The 22,386-nt window shown below is 41.0% G+C and overlaps 1 protein-coding gene across 1 annotated transcript; it reads right to left on the bottom strand.

The window, feature by feature from the left end:
• Positions 1-1,537: 1,537 nt before the first annotated feature.
• elovl6 (ELOVL fatty acid elongase 6) lies at positions 1,538-20,713 on the bottom strand. Its single transcript, XM_010729493.3, has 4 exons — positions 20,420-20,713; positions 5,522-5,653; positions 4,598-4,749; positions 1,538-3,266 (listed from the first exon to the last, which is right to left on the bottom strand). The coding sequence occupies exons 1-4, from the start codon at positions 20,500-20,502 to the stop codon at positions 2,824-2,826; spliced, it is 810 nt and encodes a 269-aa protein (XP_010727795.1). The 5' UTR covers positions 20,503-20,713; the 3' UTR covers positions 1,538-2,823.
• Positions 20,714-22,386: the final 1,673 nt, after the last annotated feature.

Genomic DNA, 22,386 nt, shown 5'->3' with positions numbered 1-22,386 from the left:
GCCACTTCCAGAGCTTCCTGTCATTGTGAAAGTCTCATTGGCTCAACACTCGAAAGGAGCAGTGCAGTGCAGTGTGTGCCCTGAAAATGGTCCACCGAGGCTGCTTGTTTAAATCTACAGTACATTTCATGACATATCACATACCCTGTGTGATATGTGTGATTTTATGATATGAGGAAAGCTCATATAAGGTGAGGGGGACATTTTAAACAACAAATAACCTACATACAGTTGATCATGCTTAGATATCTGTAGCAATAAGTCAGAAATTCATTTGTACAGGTACATGTTGCCACAAAACTATCTAACTAACTAACTAGCTGAGTTTTAGCCTTTGAAAAACCTTGCAGGCTGTCAGCGAGCACTTACCTCAGGCTTTGAAGATTCAGATTCCATCCAGCGGACCAGAAATATCCTGTCTGCCGTGAAATACTACAGGACCAGTGTGTAGGATTCAATGGCATCCAAGGGTGTACTTGCTGAGTGCAACCACCGCCCCTCACCATCTCTTTCTCAGCATGAAGGAGAAACTACAGTGGCCATAAAAAAACTAAAGGCCCCAGTGTTTAGTTTATCCTTTGTGGGCTACTGTAGAAACATGGCGGACTCTGTGGAAGAGGACCCGCAGCATTCGTATAAACATGAATTAAAATGATTTCATATTTTTGTTGTTGCACATGAGGTGAGAGGAGATGATCAGCTTTGGCTACCATGTTTTGAAGACAAGGGAATAAATGAAACTAACCCTTCACATACACATATAAATTGACCTATATTATTCGAGTACATTTTCACTCAGCGTGAGTGGCTATAGTAACCTGGCATCTGTCAACGCAAATGAAACATGAGCTCAGCAGATTAGTCTGGTTTCCAGGCTCTGGCTGTAGTAGAATCAAACACGACCATCTGGAATGTATTCTACTGCTTTAACCATCAAACAGGATGCTGCTCTGTCTGAGGTGCCATTTTACACCCTGCATGTGTTTGAAGAACAATTCTGCCTTTACTATGTGGTGTCATTAACACATACAATATGGCATTTCTGTCAGACGATCAAGGTTAAAAAAATAAATAAAAAAATGTGTCGCTACTCAAAGTTAAAGATCTGTCCGTATATTTTTTTTAGATATTTTTGCACAAATGCATTTTGTCTCAGTTATTAAGCTTTATTGCACAGATACACCTGTTATGGGAGGCCCGGTACAGTGCGTGTCAGGTCCAGCAGTTACTGTGGAAGTTAGGTAATTCAGTTAAGTCAGTTAGCTTAATTACTCAAGTCACGTATGCTGTTTATACCTGTCCACGGCCAATTTTATCCACCGGTGACACTGAATCCAGTGACTCAGGTCTGCTCGTGTACACAGCTGAACAGATATACTGAATATCTGGAAGAGATAATCACCCTCTAGGCTTTCTGAATATTGTAATAATCTGTCATATAGCCCCTAGAATGGCTTCACAGGTTCAGCAACAAAACAGGATGAAGTACGTGCAGTGCCAACATGTCACAGCCGAGACAAAAAAAGAAACAGCACAGTCACATTTTTGCACTCTTTGTTCATACGTTACGTTTTTCAGCAACAATTGTTTTTGACATTGATACAGTGCAAATGCACAATAGCACAACAGACACCATTAAGGATACATACTATTTTTTAAAGTCAACACAGCAGATTTGAACAATTTGCATGTTTTGATTTTTTCTTTTTTTTTTTCTTTTTGCTAAACATAAATATGTTTGTCCTCCATTTAAAGCCTTCAGTGTCCAACATACACGTCTTCTTCACTGGTAGGGACCCTTCGACACAGAGAAGCGTTTGGAAATCAATGGCAAGTCATTTTCCAAGTGTGGTCGGCAACTTCTGCAAGTTCATGACAAGTGGTGAAGCAGGGCACTGTCAGCATCTGTTTCCCATCATGCCCAGGAGCAGTGTGATCATCCGAGTCAGTCAGTCCAATCAGCTTCATTCATACTTTTCTTTTTTTGTTTTGTTTTGTTTTGTTTTGTTTTTCAACTGGATGAATTGTAGCCATACTGTAAACCGGTGCTGATGTTAAACATGTCTACGTTGTCTTGATATGCATATTATATTAAGAAAAAAGATAACCTATAAGACCTGAGAAAATATCACATTTTGCAATGTTAAGACACAGAAGATACAGTGCCGTTCACCCCGTCAGTCCGCATCAACCCCGCCAACGCTCTGCCGCTTCACGCACACACACACACACACACACGCACACAGACACAGACACACACACCAGTGTCTCAAAGTTTTTTTCTTTGACAGATCGAAACAAAACGACAAACACAGACGACAGACGGACAAACACATACTCCGATGGCTTAAGGTGCCGCCGACTCCATCCATCTTCATATGTACGGTTAATTTCTTCTTTTTTTAAAATCTTAATCTTTTTTTTAATCAGGTAAACATATGCTTGTGGCAGATGCATTTGTTTTAATGTGGTGATTTCGTCCTTGTTGTTATATTCTAGATTTTAAAAGGGGCTTTTTAAACTTCAGGCAGACAACTCGTGATGGCTTCTGATCGTGGCGGCGCTGCTTCCTCAGCAGAGACCTCCACTGAGGCCTTTTAGATCTGCACATTAATTGTAATGCTCAAGCACAAACAGCAGCCATCTCTCTCGACCCCATCCCACCCCACCCCACCCCCCACTCACCTCTTCATCCTCATCCTCATCATCTATCTTTCATTCCAACAACCCTTACCAAACCCTAACGAATTCTCTTAAGTCACTGGTCCCTGCTCTCCATTTCCAACCAATTATCTCCCTTCTTCTCATACTCGTGGCGTGCGTTTACTCGCTCTTCTTGGTGACAGCCGCGGCCGATGATTTGGACTTGCCGAAGTAGGCCTCGATGAAGAACTGAACAAAGAGCACAAAGTAGCTGAGGTACATGAGGGAGGACCACACAATGTTCTGCATGTGGGATGGACACTCCTGGCCCTGCTGCATCCACGAGTACACCAAGTAGTTGACCACACAGCCCATCAGCATCTGGGTGATCTGGGTCAGTGTGATGAACATGGCGAACTTGCGCGACACCTTGAAGCCGGCCGCTCGCAAGGCGTAGTAAGAGTACATGACGGCGTGGACCAAGTAGTTCATGGTCATGAACCATCCGCCGCCGGCCACCATGTCTTTGTAGGAGTACCAGGAGTAGAGCAGCACGGTGATGTGGTGGTACCAGTGGAGGAAGATGAGCTTCTGTTTCCTCAGGACGATGAAGAGAGTGTCACCTGCAGAGGAAGTGAGGAAGGATAGGGAGGAGGGGAATAGAGAAATGAATAAAGGGACAGGAACAAGAGGAAAGGCAACATCATTAACAATGGCCTCTCTGAAAATCACTGGCAGTCGTTCAAGTCACTCTCAAATATGGAGACAATGTTGGAGAAATGAACTATGTGAAACCACAAAGCTGCTGGCACACAGTGCAGCGCCGAAATGTTTCAACAACTTAACTGGCTGCTGGTGACAGTTGGATTTACTGCGTTACACATTATAATGCTAACACTGACAAGTGTATTATAGTTAGTATAGTTATTGTAAATGCAGACAGAAGGAAAACATGAGCTCACAATGCTGAACTGACTGACTGACTTTAGTTTTCCATTTTTAAGAAGTTTAACCAGAAATATGATGTCTTAAATTAAAAAAAAATATATATATATACACATAAGCACTCAGCTGCAGTGTGAGGCTGTATTTGAGATTACACATTGGGTACAGCAGTACACTATAGGCCTGCTTGGAACTGTATCTTCTCGATGTGTATTTGTTTAGTCCCACATTTTGTTACACTACAACTGATTTATGGCTGAATGATTGTAATTGTAGTTCACCAACAGTCACCGAGAGTCTTAAGTCGCATTCAGACAGGATCAGGTGCTGCAGTGAAACGGGGTGGGGGTTGGGCGGGGCTGCCAGGGGTGTGTGTGTGTTTGTGTTAAACGTAAAGGCTGTAAAACAATCAGGAAATAACTTTTTACTTCACTGATTAACCGGCTTAATGGAAGCCGGTGCTTGCTCGCTGTCATTACCTCTCTCTGTCTCGAACCATCAGATACAAATCAACGGAAACTTCTTCCTGTCACAATTTGGCAGCGTCAATTTTGCGAGCCACACACAGATTTAGAAGCTGGGTACATGAAATAAACAAAGCCAGAACACAGCAGGTAGAGTGTTTAGTCTGTGAATCCACCTGGATAGTCTGTTTCAAAGACACTTCAGGCTGAATTTTGAGGGTTTGGCTGGTCTCAGCATTTGATTAGTGGCTGTAGCGTGACGTTGGGCTGCATTTTTCCAAAAGTTGGATCTGCATCACCACTGTGGCGGCCAAAACTGATGACCACCACTCGGATAAATGGAAAAAACTGTGTTTTGGCCACAGTGCCGGATCCTGTCTGAATGCGGCCTTTACTGTCCAAAGCAGTAAAGAGCACCAGCCTCGTGCACAACATTGACAATGAATCCAGAACAAATCGTGATATGGCAGCCTGTTCTTCCACTTCATATATAATACCCAGTACAAGGACAATATAAGACGTGTCATAAAGAGGTCTTGACTTACCCAGTTCTGGTGCTTTACTAAGTACAAAGGCATATGCCCAGAACTTGCTGACAGGCCCGTTGTAAAAGCTCTGGTCACAAACTGACTGTTTAAGCCCTTTTGTCATCAGGATGTACGTCATGTAACTCCCAGTACGGATGGCACCAAATATACTACAAGGACAGAGAGAAAACACACAGAAGAAATCACTGGAGTGGACAAAAACAAGCTCTTATTTCATGGCTGTAACTTTATGTGATGTGTCAGCTGCAGCTTTGATGATAAGTCACACACCAACAACTGGTGTTGTGTCAGAACCAGAGCTGGGTGAACGGGCAATGTAACTGGACATAGCAACTTCTATAGGCATTGCTAATGGGTGCATGCAAAGATCAAACCTCTGACACTGGCAGAGGAAGCTACTGTAATAAGACAAAAGCAGAGTGACCGAGCAAAAGGCCTCTGGACAAGAGTAAATCTGGAACTGACTTTCAGTTGTTGGCGAGAGCCAACAAGCCGGGCTTGTTCCTGTTGGACTAGTCAGTAACATCAGCTGGCTGTTGTGTCTTGTGTCGCTGAACTTGCTTCATGTTTGGCTGTTAGTTAGTTTTTGATCATAAGTAATGTAATCAGAACAGATACATGTGTACAGCTGTCCGTATTGGTGGTATTACACTCTGAAACTTAAAAGAAATTCCATGGCTCTGTTATCTGCTTGACTTGATTTGTAGAAGTAATTATTACACATTTTATTTAGTCCAACATAAAACCAAAAATATGAAATAAAACAAATTCAAGATGCAATAAGCAGGTCTAAGTTATTCCCCACAATGACCAATTACTAAGTCTAAGAAAACAGCAGAAACAGGACCAGTATGAGGCCACTAAAGTTTGTTTGAAAAATGATATTTATCTGCTACCATTGAAATGTTACAGCTGTCTCACCTGAATACAGCAAGTGTGAGCGACCATAGCACCAGCGGTTTCCTCAGCTCAAACTTCTCCCTTTGTTTCATGACATGGCGGCCTCCGAGGATAAAGGCAGCGTAGAGTGCAGCGAAGAGAAAGGACTTCTTCCTGCAGACACAAAAGAAGCAAAGAGATCAGCACCGACCTTTTCTCAGCTTTTCATTGTCTTCACTCGCACGTTAACAGGCCGATTGTGTTTGGTCGTTTTCAGCAACGCTCGGCTCAATATTCATTGAAACACAATAATGGGGGACACACCTACTGCAACAAATGTGAGTCACCAAGACAAAATATAAGAAATGTAACAAAAATAGTAGATGAATATATAAAAGCCACAAATATATTCTTCATCATAAACATTGCGTTCGCTGGCCCATGCACACCTTATGTACTTTTCCTCTATAAAAGTGTTTTGACAGTGGTTAATAAAGGAGTAGTGAGCACCTTTTTGTCCATTCAAACCCCAAATTTATAGGCTTGAATGTAAATTCAGACCATCAAACATGTTCCTCTTCCAGCTAAGCAACAACATACAAAATACTGTGTACAGAATGCAATCAATGGTCGTACAGACTTAACAAGCAATATGCGAGCTAATGATTTAATGATTTGAGTCCACCAACTGTCACTAATTGCTTAGCTTTCAGTTTACAGTTATTGCTTCTATTCAGGTCCGACTCCCACCATCCTGTGATTCCTGTTTGCCTTGATTGACTTGTCAGAGATCACTACTGCGCCACATGAAGTGGAGGATTTATGCTGCAACACCACTTGGCCCGGCCAAATGTAAAGAAAAGCATTTCCCAGTCCTCAGCACAAGTACAAAGCGCAGGTGGTCTGACTTGACAGACTGGATGCTGAGTCGGTCCAACAGAAAATTGGAGCATGCTGCCTAAAACTAGAGCGGCTTTGCCCAATTCGGTCTGTTGGACGGGGAGCAGAGGAAGCAGCATTAGCCAAAAAAAGAAGTTAGGGAGAAAAAAGTTAGGAAGGTAAGGATGCAGGTGTGGCCAGAGCCATGTGTGTGACTGTGTGCTGGTGCTGTAGAAACACCCTTGGATACCAACCAACGAGATAAAAAAAACATCAGGTTTGCTCTCAGAGGACAGCGCGCAGGAGCGCAGAGGCATTCTGGGAGCTCAGGGACCAGTAGCTCTGGGGATGGTGAGTTGCGTAAAACAAGCCCAAGGAGTCATGTTCCAATTCAATGTTGTTTGGAGGTTATACAAAGACAACAACAACATGATGTTGAAATTAATCACTAAATGACTCAGAGGAGGGGATTGAAATGAATTATTCTAATTAAGCCTTGAGTGTCTGATATCGTGTTATACAAAGGTCAAGTAAAAAGTCCGTGCCAAGGGGAGTTACTGTCTTCTACACACGACACTGCTCCTGACATGCCTAGTATGTATTCCAGACTTTTCTTCCATTACTTCTGTATTTCATGATATAAGGCAGCACCGCCTCCAACTAGGTGACCTAGCTAGGCGCTTGCCCAATGGAACCCAGCTGCCATTGTAATTTCAATGTGGAAGGGATGAGGCAAAAGTTCAAGCTCAAGGACGGATCGATCCCGGCTGTCGCACTTGGAAGCTGTCACTTTTGCTGTTAAATTGTTAATTTTATAGCTTCAGCCTTGGTGCCAGCATGTTGGGCATGTTGTTGTAATGTGGCTGACTGGCTGGGGTGATGATGGACTAATACTGAGGGACAGTCAAGAGAAAACTGAACTTTATACCTGCATCGTTAGTTCAGCTAGCCTTAGCTTTATTCTTATACACTAGCCTGGTTTGCTCTGTGATCCTAGTCAGTATGTGTGCGTGCTGCAGCTGTATGTAACTTTAATGAAGAGACATGAGCCGAAGGGAACAATATACCTACGTGGAAAAGAAACTACAGACTACTTTAAACTACAGAATTTGTCTGCTTGGCAACATTATGTAACTCTGATTAGCACCCAGCAGAGGGGTGAACAGAGGGGTGGCACCAATGGCCAGTGTGAGGAGAATTGTGCCTTTTGAACATTGGAGCATGTAAGTTACTTCAGAAAAAAAAATCTATCTATTCAAGGTCAAATGTCTTTGTGATATACAGTACAATAGCACACTACTACACTGGTCAAATGATCTCTCTTACTACAACTCTCACTACAAACACAAACATTTCTCACTGAGCTGTCACATATGCAACCTGTTTACAAGTAATCCATCCTGTTCTGTTTCGCAGCCTCAGCAGGGCATAGCAACGGCAACTGCTCTTAGTTTTGCTGATCAGGTGTGTAGCTAGGCAAGAAAGACAGGAACGTGTGCATTTTGCTGAACCACTTCAAAAAAAATTTCATTTCATTATCATGCAAGCAGTTGCAGTGTTTTATGTCACAGAAACTTTTATCCAGTGTGAGGTTCCTGGTTTGTTATGTTGTTGTGGCTGTGGATACTAATCCTGCAGCCTGGCTTCTCTGCTTCCCGCCTGTGTTTTCAGAACATGTCAAATATAGCGAATCCACTCACATTCTTTCTCCACCTTTACTTGGAAGAAAAATGATGTTCAGAATGTCAGGCTGAAACTTCTGCTGTCACAACAGTAACCAATCACACGAGTCAATAAACACTGGAACAAAAGAGCAGAGACAGTGCGAGTCGTGTGAAATAATGGGCTTCATTGTGCGTCGGTATTTGGAGAATGAAGGATGCCACCTTTCTGTTCTTGCAGGACGCCCCGCAGAACCCATTTAGGCCACCTCCACAGAACAAAGGACAAAGCAGTCCAGTCAAAGTCAAAAGGAGCTGCTTTCACAGAATGACAACAGGGTCGGACTGCAGAATGACATCACTGTTTCTCGGCTACACACGAAGGAGGGGAGAACAAAGCAACACAGAAAAGACAGTGGCCTACATGCTGTGGTAAGGCTGGGAGGATCGTAAAGGAGCAATCTCAGCACTGCCCTTCACTGAACCGCTGTCCAAGCTGGAAGGTCAAAGGTCAGAGTGATATATGGACTAAGCTGCAGTTCTGCAGTGTGCACTGCATGTTTCACATCTAATGATACCCTGTGCATGTATGACATGCATTTACTGTGCAGTGTCTCAAGGACAAACCATGTCCAATTAAATGGATTCAGCATTTAAATGAAGACTTGTGAAAGAAGGAAAAACACATTCTTTAGCACTAAAACACACTCACTAAATTCAATCCACGCAGCAGTTTTGCTGCTACAGCCTCGTTCCAGTGTACTCTGTTTACATAGAGTTTGTCGTATCAGTGATATTATTACTGTCCTTCTTCAGCTAAAAGCTGCACACTGTAGACTCACTACAGTCATTTATTATGTAACAGTCCAAAACATGATGCTCTCAGCTTTTTGGGCTCAATGACTTGCTTGTTCTGCTAAATTTGAAATCACTCTGACTTTAATACTTCTGACTTTTTATGGGTTGTTTGGACAAAATAAACAGTTTGAAGACATTAATCCATTGAGCACATCTGATATTCTACAAGGAATTGACTGAATTGAAAACAATAATTCATGAATAGAAAATAATATTAGATAATTATTAGTTTTGATTGACTAGTTATAGATTACATAATCAACTGACTTTAAGCTGAACCAATCACACCCTAACCTACCTCGTTTTACTAAAATAATTCATTTACATAACAATGAGGAAACAATACCTGCTCATAAAAATTGGTCAAGACTATTTATAATATTATTATTATTTTAGAAGCTCATGTACTTGATTATGATTATAGGCTCATAATTACTCTCATTGCAGCTTCATTTCTCATCTTGTATCTGTGCACAAAGGTGACTTTGGATATCTGTGTTAACTATGGCACCACTTGTAAGACAAACATTAGCTGCAGGGAGTATAAAAACAAAAAAACAAACGACTGATTTGAAATTACAATATAACAAATATCAACTGGCTGAACATGAAATGAAATATCAGGGCATGGACTACTGATATAGAAAACTATCCCCATGATTGTTACAGTGCATTTTTTTCCAGGCCACACACAAAGGTATTTGGAGGACAGTTTGATTATCATCATACGAGTAGACAAGGCAAAGTGTAAGATGGCGTGGCCTACTGCAGCATGTTTAGAAGATGGATTACACTGCTGTCAGAAAATATAACAAGGGACAAAGAAAGCCCAAGGGCATGGTCAAAGCTGACAAGTTGGTGGTAGAGGAGGTGCTGCTGTTGTCTTTGCAAAGGGTCTGAAGTGCCATCTGCAGCCAAGCCTTGTCTGCAGTTACAGGAATCTATTTGAGACTTCAGTGTGAATTCACATCATCCCGTCATGCTCCCCGGTGCCTCTACAGCTCTACTCCTGACCTTCAAGTGTTCAGATTCAGCCAAAAATATCACTTCAAACGGGATGTTCTACTACAAGCTGCACTGCATATGACTATCTGTGGGGCAGAAAAGATCACATCTGATCCATACCAAGTATTCAACAAAAAGGTGAACAAACACCAACTTTAGAGCCAAGACCAAGTGGCAACCTCCATGGCTGTGAAGTAAAGCCTATGCACAAGTGCCAAAAACTGCAGTTCCTTGACCGGCCCCTTGATGCTGGCTACAGAATGATCTTAATCTCCATAAGTCCCCATGTTCAAATGTCCAACTTCACAGCAAAAATAAACATGTTTACAGCCTGGTACAAACAATAGTTTTGGTCTCTACAGCCAATTTTCCCGTTCATGACAACTGTACTGTGGGTGATTTTTTATAGAACTCCCTCATTCAAATTATATTCAGTTATGCATAATTAACAGCATGTCCACTTTGCCTGACAGGTGGAAGACTTCATTCTTATTTCTGAAATAACACTCCTTGATAAATTTGGGTTTTGGACTCTTAGGGTGAACAAAAAACAACATTTGATAATGTCACAAAGGACTCTGGGATTATGCACGAGGTACTTTTGACTATTTTTCTGATGTTTTATAGACCAAATGATTAATTAATAAAATGAGAAATGAATGGTAGATTAAACGGTAAAGAAAATGATCTTCATTTATCAAGAAATATGTCAGGCAGGTGCATAATTTTTACTCCATTCTTTTAAGAAACAACACCACTGAAGAAGCCCATGAAATCACATTTCATGCAGTAATAAAAAAAAAAAAAACCTACTACTTATCCTGACTTATGTCTACATGTGGGACAATATATTAGAGGGGTGTGGCAAGAGGCTTGACTGTGCTTTTTGTCAGCGGGCCGAGGCCGCATAGAAAATAAATAAATAAATAAACTACAACGTCAGAGCTCTTTTGGAGAGGATCAGCATGAAGCAGTGACAGAATCAGCAGAGATTATTTGCTTGCTGCAAGGCTGAAAACTAGCTGCTTTGCTCCGACTGAGATTTCCTCAAAATAACAATGACTGGAAAAATGATGATAGGTACCCCACATCCACTGCATGAATAAATTATACATGTGTTGTTTTTTTTTAAATGTCTGTAAAGGTTCATCTGTATTTCTGTTTGTAACAGACAATTGATTGTCCTGACATAAATCATATACTGTACATACATGTACTGTCATCACACGATAGATGTTCCTTATTTTATTTTATTTATTTTGAGGAAAAGATCATGATCATTATGCACAGCCCAAAATATGCAGGAGCTGCTCAGTTATCTAGGTGAGACATCTCTGGTATGTCCTCATCTCATGTGTAATTGTGTGAGACACTGGGCGTTGGCCCAGTTTGTGCTCTTGCCAGATCTTGCCAAGTATCTGAGGGAAACCAAAAAAGCGTTACTCTTGTCAGTATAGAACAGAGTACAGAATGTCAAGTTTCAAAGCTAACACACCAAAACTCTATCGCTGCCTTGCTACAATTCTAACAAAACCACGGCTGCAAATGTCGACATGAGGGTGTACTTCATATATTGGTTAGCAAGCTTGTTTGTTTCTGATAACAGATTAAAGACCCCCTATACAACTGTACAGTAGCAGGTCCAGACATCAGCTTAAAGTACAGTAATACTGTGTTTTACGGTGCTCCATGCACTTGCATGTAACCTACATAGTACAGTAATAAGGGTGACGATCCCACAGACCCTCCCCTCCCCCACTGACAGCGTTGTATAAAGCTGCTGGATAACCTGCTGTATTAGCTGGACCGAGAGATTTCACCCCTTATGTAATCCTGAATTTGCAGTCTGAGGATGAGTCTGCATGCCTGTGCCAGTGAGTTAGTGTCTAACTGTCTCTCAAGTGTGTGCCTACAGTGTCACAAATTCATCTGCAACTGTATGGACAATAACACACACACACACACACACACACACACACACACACACACAATGCAACTCAGTTGAGTCCAGGGTGTAACTCCATCCCCTGGCACTGCTGTCTGTATCTATAACAGAGGAAAGGCAATCAGAGTTACTGAGCTGAGGTGTAGCTGGAGCTGTGAGCTACTATGCAAATAAGACCGTGCTACTGCAGAATAATCTGTCATTCAGGAAGCACCCAGATATAATCCACACACACACCTAGTTAGTGTATGGCCTTTTAAAAAAGCCTCTTGGTTTAGTTCATTGTGCATATATGGAGGCCCACACCACGGAGCAACTCATCTATTCAGGACAGAGACTTTCCTTTCTTGACTGCTAATTATTTCAGCTTGTTAAGTGTTTAAGAACATCTTGAGTCATGCTCATTTTAAGCAGCAAGACAACTGGCTTTCAGGAAGCACTCAGCAGTGTAAGCACAACGTATGCATTTTTCACCAAAACTACGCACCATGATTGCTTCTATGTACTGCGCACATATTTTATTCAAGATATATATTTTACTTAACAATCTGTAACTACACTTAAGGATCAAGATGTCTGTCTCTGTCAGGTATCTGTGTAATGTTGACAATACTGACAATTATTAGCACTAGTGGTAAAAAAAAAAAAAAGCCATGTTACCTAACAGTAGTTATTTAAAAGAGTTTGTGACCTTGGATGTCGGAGCTACGGACTAATGTTTTACTAAACTGTTCCCCAAATTTGTCAAGCACAAGAGTGACCGGATACACACAGACATACAGACCCCTGCTATCCCATTGATTGAAAGTTGATGGTGATGACATGCTAAGAAAAGCTAACATGTGCTACCAGGGTGGAGAAAAAAAAATACACATACACAGATTAAAAAGCTGCATGTCATCCTCCAGTTCCACAGACACAGGTTTGCAGTACAGCATACAGGCCAGTATGTGAACCATGTCGATCTCATTGTAGTTGGTTTTCCTTGCGTACAAGTTGTCAAAAGCAAGAACAAAAGGGAATGAAACCTTAAAGTTCCAATGTGTCAGATTTAGCTGGCTCTATTTATTAATTGCATAAATGGAACTTAATATACTTATTTATGTTTTCCTTAGCCTGAAAATACAAACGGTTACATTTGTTTTACCTGTGGGAATCAAGAACCGGTTCCAAAATGTCTTATTCATTGGAATTCTATGCAACAAAGCTTTTGTCGATAGCAGCAGTTTTCATGTCAAACTCATGTCTATGCTGCTGAACTTGGGAAAGGAAATCCAAAGCATGCTTTCATTTCATGAAGAGAAATGACAGTGCTAGTTGTAATGTCTGTAATATGATAATTTCAAGTAAGGGTGGCAAACAAGAATTATGCTGAGATAACTTTCTACTCAACATGGACATGGGAATTTAATTTCAGGAATGCCATGTATTTGCCATTCCATGCGTGAGTGCCAACTGAGAGGCATGTCTCAAGGGTAAATATAGTGTAATAATAACAACATAAGCACCACGCAGGCAGGCTTAGCTTTTTTTCTTGGGCAAAGACAACGTAAAGGAAAACCAATACTGTACAAATATTCTCTCATTTCATTCATGTTAGATAATGACAGATCTACAGCTAGCTCTCAGGCTAACCGATTCCAAATTAAACAACTGCTGAACAAGAAGCATTTGCAGACCTGTGTAAGGCCAACCTTCTTTTCACACTGAAAACTCATCAAGAATCAATAAAGAATTGGACCCATAAGCAGAACTGATGGTGTCAATAAAATCTTACTATAGTGTACAAACTAAAATAGACTGTACAATGAACTGCTCATTTCTTTGTTTGCATCCAAGCTTTTCCTCAACAACCTCAGGAAATATGAAAGTGAAACCAGAGCACAGCACTCCAGGCAGACCTCAATTCTTGAGGTGCCAGCCCACATCTTCATCTCGGGCCTCACCAGCTGCAAGAAGGCGAGCAGCCTAGCAAACATCAAGCTTGGGGTGGACTCTGGGTTAACATGGTCAGAAATGATCAGCATCATCATACGTTGCCCTTGTTATGGCAGAAGCGTGATCATCAAGAGGAACCTCTGACCATGAACTCCTTACCCCAATTTGACACCTATTTATTGAAGAAAAATAATTTCTTTAATAAATATTTTGAAATGGCTTTTGATTAACTATAACTACCTCTCTCACATCCTCTATGCTGTGGCTTTGAATGATGCATCCTTTCTTAGTCACCCGTCGGTACTGCTTAACCTGAGTGCAATGACTGGGATGTTGTCCTTGGAAACCATTTGGAAATGGGCAGGCACTTCCAAATACTGTCTATCATCTGTCTATCACCATCTCTCACAGGCAAACTTCAACCAATCAGATGAACAGACCATATAACGTGGTCAAACGCTTACCAAAGCCAGTCTGTAGAACAGTGAAAGCCATCTAAGCATGCCATCCATGTAGTTTTCCAGCAAGAAAAGCTTTCAGTGCTGTTCTTTGAGCCTCTTACAATGAAGAAATACTCTACAACTACATACTCTAACCTCTTTAGCAGCTGTCGTTGTTGTTTTCAACAGAGAGCATTAAACCACACCCGTAGCTCATGTTGTAGCTGCCAGCAGGTCTGCTGATTGGTTCAAATCACTGTGGTTTGAACAGCAGGTTATATAATATTGACATCTAGAAATGTATTATTCTATTGTCTCTCATCAATGTTAGTCACTATGTATCTCTATCCTGAATATCATTTAACTTAATCCATTACAAGGAAAAACGCAAATGAGTTGGGTAACGATGACAACTGAAATGATACCCTAATGCCAAATTTAAGACGGGTGTATCCATTGGTCTCATGCATCCAATACTTCACAGTTTGGAGACATTAGGCCAGACTTCTCTTGGACTGTAACACAAGACTCGGAAGGAAGAGACTTATCTTCTCAACTCATCAAGTACAACTGGAACCTGACCGTCAAGATTAGTCAATGAGCTATTCTACCCCTACTTGATGCAAAAAAGCAAATGATAAGTTGAAGTGAAGTTGAATGGGAATCACCATTAGAACAAAGCAACATTCCTAAATCCCTCAAAGAGGGTTTAAAAAACTATGGGACAACTATGGGACTCTGGGACAACAACAGTACTTAAAATGCAAAGAGTATAGCTACTGAGTCCTATAAATAGACAGAATGAACATTAACAGACAGAATACACAGACCACAGCAAAGATCTCATTGTTCATTCTCACTGCATCGTTTCCAGACTCTGCATCCCTTGCTGTCAGTCCAAGGCAAAACCACCAGAGATCCATCAAAAGTGCAGAGCGCCACAGGGATGCTATCTACCCCAGAGGCTTCTATCAAACAGGAGAACACAGATTTGAGAAACCTGAATAATAATAAGGACTGATGACGTCTGTGAGAATACAGAGTGATTCGGCAGGTTAAAGATGTGTGTATAACAGAGGGTAACAGCTCTCAATTGGATCGTAAGGCCGCACTTAAAAACACTGCAATCATCATACAGAGCAGGCCATTTCTGAAGCCACTGCAGCAGATCTTAGCCATCACACACAATCACATCACATGTTTACTACAGGAGAAAAACACAAATCCCAAATGCACTTAGGCAATGCAAATGATCACTCTGATTGACATACATAATCCTCAATGGTATATTACACAACAGACTATTATTTTTACAATTGCATTATGAAGTGAACAATCACTCAAATTATATGCTTTTAATTCTGCTGTGATTGCTTCTTAACATACTCATCTGCTCATTAGTGCTATACTGATGACACCAGCAAGATGTGCAGTGAAGCAGCTGTGCTGTTGATATAGGTCTCTGTTCATAAAGCAACATGCCAGATGATAGAACTAGAATATTTGGACTACGGTCCAAATATTATCAAAGAAATTCTAGAAACTGTTATATATTACAAGAATAATTTGAAGTGAAATGACATATGCACCAAACTTTACATGTTAGATGTTTAATTTAATTTAATAATAATAAAAAAACTTCTTTCCTATCATACTAATAAATCACAATACATATAACAGTTACATTTGTAAAAATCTGCAATACAGTGGGCTTTGACAGGAGAATAAATGTATGAGCTAAATGTAATCAGTGGATTTTGGATACATCTTCAGTAACTGAACGTACTAAACTATTAATAAGAAGAAACGCAAATAAGAACATTTATGTTTAATTCTGCAGGATCCAATGACAGTTCATGTCATATGTAAATCAAAACTTGGAAATAAGCCAAGCATGCTATTTTAATTCTATACACTATTGTTTTATCCTGATCTTGTTCCTATGATGAACAGAGCGTATAACACCCAGCTGACAAGCCAGGTTCAGAAATGTACCCGACTTTGCAGTTTGATTCTCAGGTCCTAGGTGCTATGTGATGCTGCTGACACCTCTGAAATAACAAGAAAGCATTGACGACAGCAACATCTGATGTAGAGGAAAGATTTCTTTCTAACTTTCTAATTCTGTATACAGAAACTACTGTGTTACTTAGAACGCTCATCATTTTACAAAATTTATTAGAATGACATTACTTTGACTTGGCAGTTGAAAATGCATGTTTTATAACTGTATAGCACATATATATTGGCTCTTACACTGTGTTCATGGTACTTTTATGCTGTTTGTTATATAATGGTTGTTGCTAAACAACAGAATCTAGGTCCATGTCCGCTCCTTCGTCTTCCTTTTCCTCATCTTCTTTCAATTACTTATTTAATTGTCCTTGCTTCACAATGCTGAGCTGTCTGCTGCTGGTCTTGAGCACATCGGATCAGTGTACCAGTCTCCATTCTTCCCTGTAACACAATGACACATATACAGAGTGTATTTACAGTCTCCATACATCTCTCACAGCCTCTGCACTCAAACACATGCATTACTTTTGACATAAACACTTTTGACACAAACATCTGACCTTACATGCATCACCTAAAAGCCTAAAAGTAACATTTCGGACTTATTTAACAGCTCATTAACAAATCAGATTGTATGTTATGTAATTCTAGTTTCTTCCCTTTTGACAGTGTGATAATAAAAGATTATAGAAATGGAACAATATCATTTGGAGTAGTAATAGTCTCCAGATTATTTCAGCTAGCTACCCACCGTGAAGTGATGATGACTTCTGATAGTCATGTTCAAATGGATAATCTATGCAGATCAGCCACTACCTAGCTTGTGTTATTACCAAGGCTGAACAATGCATTGTTTTATCTGCACAGGTGCAGCGCAGATATTAAGATATGTACTACAAACAGTCCAGTGCAACTGATTGCACCCCTGTCATCGTGTCTCGGTCATGCACAGATGCTTTAAAGCACAGTTAATGCACCTTCCACTTCTAACAACTTCAAAGCTACAGTAATGTAAAAGATGTATTTCAGACAAAATGTCCAAAAATAAATATATCATACATTTGTCTTACCTTTGAAGTCTGAGTTGTTTTCTTGATCCTTGTCATTTAACAACACAGATCCTCCATCTCTGGTGATCAGCTCTGGCTCCACAGTGACATATTCAAAATCTTACATGGCTTATAACGTTACATATAAATGGCAATGTATGCAGTGAAATTCAACATATACTATACTATATAATGACACCTTTAGTGTCATGAACCTGCGGTCCATCCTGTGGGTTAGGCTACAATGCTTGTTACTGCAGGCTAATGATGCTCACTTTCGACTTGTCAACGACACATGAAGCGCCTGAGTGTCAACACCTAGCCTAAGTCCCGCCCCGCCCTACTTCTGATTGGTTTAGTAGGCCTAAAATGAAAGCTGCGCTTCTATTGGATTCAGAGAAATGTTTAGATAAATCTGGCCGAACCGAAGGGTGCGCACTCTTTCCTTTTTTTCCGCAGTCAATGGCAGCACGTCCGAGATCCAGCACACAGTCATGCCGATACGCCGGAAAATCTGGCACGGCATTGGAGTGCTAACAGCCATTCTCAGTGCTGGGCTATTGGTTCAGACATAAAATGATGTTGCAACTCCAGCCTCACCCCTGTTGGCGCTTTTCTTCAGCGGTCAGAGGTGAATCACCTGCTGTCACATCAATGATTTGGGCGCAACAGTAGTTCTGATTGAACTTCGGCCAGTGTGGTGTTTACAATGTGACGGCACTCAGGAATGAGTTAATAAAATAAATAAATACATTCATTCAGAAAATATGCTGTCATTTGTTACAATAGTTTTTTAAGACAGCTTGAAAATATAGGTATGCTTTAAGCTCAACATGTTTGGTTTCTTTTTTGATCAGCTACAACAAAAACTGAATGTTATTAGATTAGATTTAAAGTGAACACCCAAACCTAGTGCTAAGTGACCCCTCATAGACCTTGGCTTAGTTGCTGTAACTTTCAGTAGAGCTTCGTTGAAGGTGCCTTAGCCCCGGCTAAATAAATAAATAAAGGTGTGGAGTGCTAGTCTGTGATTAATGTGACTGCATGGTGAAAAAACCATTACAGCTGGTTTTCAAGTGTCCCACTGGGATAACCGTTAAACAACAGCTTCATATTTGTTCTACTTTGCACGACACTTGCCTTCAATCTGGTTTATTGTCTGTTTGCTTTTTTTCTTCCTCTGTCTCACCCTCAAGCCATAAAAACATGCCGCGCTTAAACATCACGAACGTAATAAACAACCTATCAAATCCCATTCTGTGCGGTTGTTGCATCTCTCAGCCATGTGCGCTGGCCCAGTCTGCCTTCCTCCACTATGGGAGCAGCAGAGAGCAGTCAGCACAGATCAGCTGCGACGTGATTGGCTAATGCTCTGTCAGCAGACATCAGAAGATGACCGTTATTGGCTGGTGGTCAGTACCAGGGTAAGGACAGCTCCTACACATGCTGTCTCTGTCTCTCTCTCTCTCTCTCTCTCTCTCTCTCTCTCTCTCTCTCTCACACACACACACATAAACACACAGATTTAATCTCATAAAAATAAAACTGCTCAATTCAAATTTGTATGTAAAAATAATATAATGTGATTCTTCCCTGCACGCGGTAGAAGAAGCCTGCTCACCCTGTGCTGCCTTTTTACAAACCCAGTTGCTCTGAATGCTTAATGAACCCTACGCAAACTTTTACGCATGACTCCGTTTGTTTTGCTTCCAGCCATTCCTCGCTCAACCTGGCACAAACCTGGACAATAACGACCCTTCGCTGAGTTCACATAATTGGTACTTGGATTAGATCTGCATACAAAATGCATCAACGCACATAATCATAAAGCAATATTTACTCAACCCCAGTAGTACGAGTGAAATATCAGTCGAAGATAGTGTTACGGTTTGTGTAATGCCTTGCAGACACTGCCCTGGGCAAACACTGAAAGGTCTTAAATGAGTTGTTTTCTTAAGTCATGGTCCTGCAAGAAGGACTCATGAAACACTGCAGCTTTAGGGGCTTGTGTAGTAATTAAACAAGTTAATCAGTCCCCATAAATACTATGTGGATTTATCATCATGCATACTTTAATGAATGCATCACCTTGGACTCTGCAGGCCTGTGGTGGCCACTTGTCTCGTTTTTCCATTTCTTTTAAATAAATCAGACCGTGAGCCTCCCCACAGACAAAGCCTGGAAAAAGGCCTCACCCCTGTCTGCTTAGAGCACTTGCTATGAGATCATAATTATATTATATCACTATTTGACACCTTAGACACCAAATACTTGAATATGGTCTGTCGTAATGCATTTATTAGTCTCAGAAAAAGAAAGTACTGCATTTCTGAACTATGTCTTTAACCAAATCAGACACATTTTTTTCTGTGTCATCTCATTTTGACAGCTAATGTAATATTTGTTTTATGAAGGCCCGCCTCCCATTTTGACATAATGTGGTCCGAATGCTTCATGAAAAAATGATCAACAAATAATAATAATAAAAAAAAAAACAGTTAGCAGAGCAAAGCAAACATTCGTAACAGTGTTACAGCAGCCTCTTCTTCCTCATGCCGCCTCACACCGCCGGGTTTTTTGTTTTTTCAAAATGTCTGCAAGCTGCAACATGGTACTGGAAGTGAAATAACGGTACAAGCAGCTCTTTAATAGGGGCAGACCGTGCCATGGCTGAGGGGGGGTTGGGGGTGCAGTTAACCAGCCTCGGGCAAGGCTTTGGTTCAATGTGCTACTGGGCCAATGACAGCGTGTAAATGAATGAGGCAGCTGTGGATGTACAATAGTATCGCGGTAACTGATGCCGGGAGAATAAATCCCAGGAAAATCAAGGACAAATCCCCCCCCCCTCGTTATGAGATGCACAATGAGACAGCGATGTGAGGAGAGCGGCAAAGCATCGGGGGCTGCACGCGCCCCGAAAGGCCTGCGTGGATTTGTTCATGTCGTGAAGCACGAGCGGCAATGATGACAGAGAGCTCGGTATAATACGAGGATTTAATCCCAGCGAGGGGAGGCTGATGCATGTGCGCCATCACAGCCGCCGTTTCACATTTCCGCACCGCGTTTTAACCGTTTGCTGTAACGTGGGATTTAAAAAAAAAGAAGAAAAAAAAACGTGACGCTAACGTCACACTTGGTTTTAGCCTTACCAGTTCTCCTGCATCCATCGGATGGCTTCGTCCTCGTTGAACTGTCTCTCGAATTCGTACTCTTGCAGAGCCAGCACCGACATGCTCTCTTCTTTCCGTTCACACGCTGCTTGAAACAAGACGATACTCGACCGAGGTGTGTTTCTATTTATTCGGTTTCCTCGCGACCCTTGTCTAGCATCGCTCGTGTTGCTGTCAGGACCTCGCGAGTTGTGCGCGGGCAGCTCGGAGTCGGCAGTCGAGACACCTTCCTCCTCTACCGGCTGACCGAGCCTACGCCCTCTTCCTCAGAGAGCTGAACTCCGGGTCCTAACGCCGACGCGTTTTGCCTCCTCTGCCTTCATAATGCATTTCAAAGTTCGAGTGTGTAAAATGTAGAGGGCTCTGTTTACATAATATGACAGAAATGAAATATAAAATTCAGAATTGTGTTTGTCTTGTGTGTACAATACAATCATTTTAATATAATAATCCTTATGTTTTTGTGAGCTCAGTATGAGCCTTACATATGTACAGATGCTGTGGGTCCTCATCCACGGAGTCCGCCATGTGGAACCACCATGTTTCTATAGTAGTCCAGAAAGCTAAAACTAAAAACTGGCTCTAGACGGGGCCTTTCATGTCTCACGGCCTCTGTAGTTTCTCCTTCACAGTAAGAAAGAGAGGGTGAGGGGAGGTGGTTGCAATCACTCCCTAGATGCCATCACACTGGTCAGTCTGACTTTTCTCCTCTAATGTCCATAGAGGCTGCTGAGCGGTTACTTTGCCTGCGTGCCCAGCTCAGGTTCTGGCACAACACCAGCTATGCTCCCTGTGAGCATGTGCCTAAACCCCACGCTAAAAAAGGCGAAAGTCCCTTGTGTTTAGTTTGTTCGTTCCGGGTTACTGTAGAATGCTGGACTTCATAGAAGAGGTAACAAACATAATATAGTATAATATAATATAATATAATATAATATAAGATAATATAATGTAATGTAATGAAATCCAATTATTATTTTATGGTGATTATACACTAAACAATGGTTAGTTCTAACCAAGTCATTTGACTGGACAAGAGGTTTTCCATTAGTGCTGATATGGAGCACCACACTGAAACTCTGGGACTACAAGCATCACTATGCTTTACAGATATTCTAATGACCGACTTTAACGTTACATTATCAGTCATCATCTGTCGTAGTGTTTGTGTAGCATTGACAAAATGTTAAAAAACAAACATTAGCAGACTGAAGTGAACAAAAGCTCCTGGCAATGTCCAGGAAAAAAATCACACCAAACTCCTTTAAGAAATATGACGTTTGACCAATTCCTTACATGACCATGGAAACACACAATACTAGAAACATGGACGTCATATGTTGACAGTCTTCTTGTCAGTTTATTCATATAATACATTACATTTTTGATCACTCCCTCTCATGTGATATGTGATATTCTGTAAGTACAGTCTCCTAAATCCTACACACTTGGATTTAGGGAAACTTTTTACTTTTTACTTTTTCTACTTTTTGACATGTTATAGACTGAAGGATGGATTGATTAATCAAGAAAATTAAGGTTAGTTTCAGCCTTATAGATTTCAAATGAAATTCTGTGAAACAAATCCTGCTGATCATATGTTTTATACGTTTAAACATATGAGAGATACATTTGACTGTTGAATATGGCTATGCAGTAGGTCTTCTATTATTCTAAAGTGATTTATATAACATTTATGCAGAACAAAAGGTGCCAATCTGTAACTAGATAGATAGATAAATGTAGAAGAGGTGTACAGTAAATCACACCCAGTCCATTTTGCATTACTAGCTTGGAGCAGAATGATGTGGCACTTTGTTGCACAATCCTTAGCTTTTTCCCAGCATGTTGAAATACTTTTGTAATGGCTTCTTTATCAACCTATTAAGGTGGGAGCTATTTTCTCATCTGGAAAAAAGCCAAATAGGTGGAGTGAGTCCTCACTC

The sequence above is a fragment of the Larimichthys crocea genome, chromosome I, assembly GCF_000972845.2.
Source record: "Larimichthys crocea isolate SSNF chromosome I, L_crocea_2.0, whole genome shotgun sequence".
In the NCBI taxonomy this organism is placed as follows: Eukaryota; Metazoa; Chordata; class Actinopteri; family Sciaenidae; genus Larimichthys; species Larimichthys crocea.
The sequence above is the reverse complement of the archived record's forward strand: the minus strand, read 5'-3'. Positions and strand labels throughout refer to the sequence as shown.

Bases quoted from the DNA above. Each gene is read 5' to 3' on its own strand.
- elovl6 (XM_010729493.3), bottom strand. From the start codon at position 20,502: ATGTCGGTGCTGGCTCTGCAAGAGTACGAATTCGAGAGACAGTTCAAC. The intron at 5,654-20,419 runs GTAAGGCTAAAA...TTGTGTCTGCAG, and splicing joins CGATGGATGCAGGAGAACTG to GAAGAAGTCCTTTCTCTTCG. The intron at 4,750-5,521 runs GTGAGACAGCTG...CTGTCCTTGTAG, and splicing joins CTCACACTTGCTGTATTCAG to TATATTTGGTGCCATCCGTA.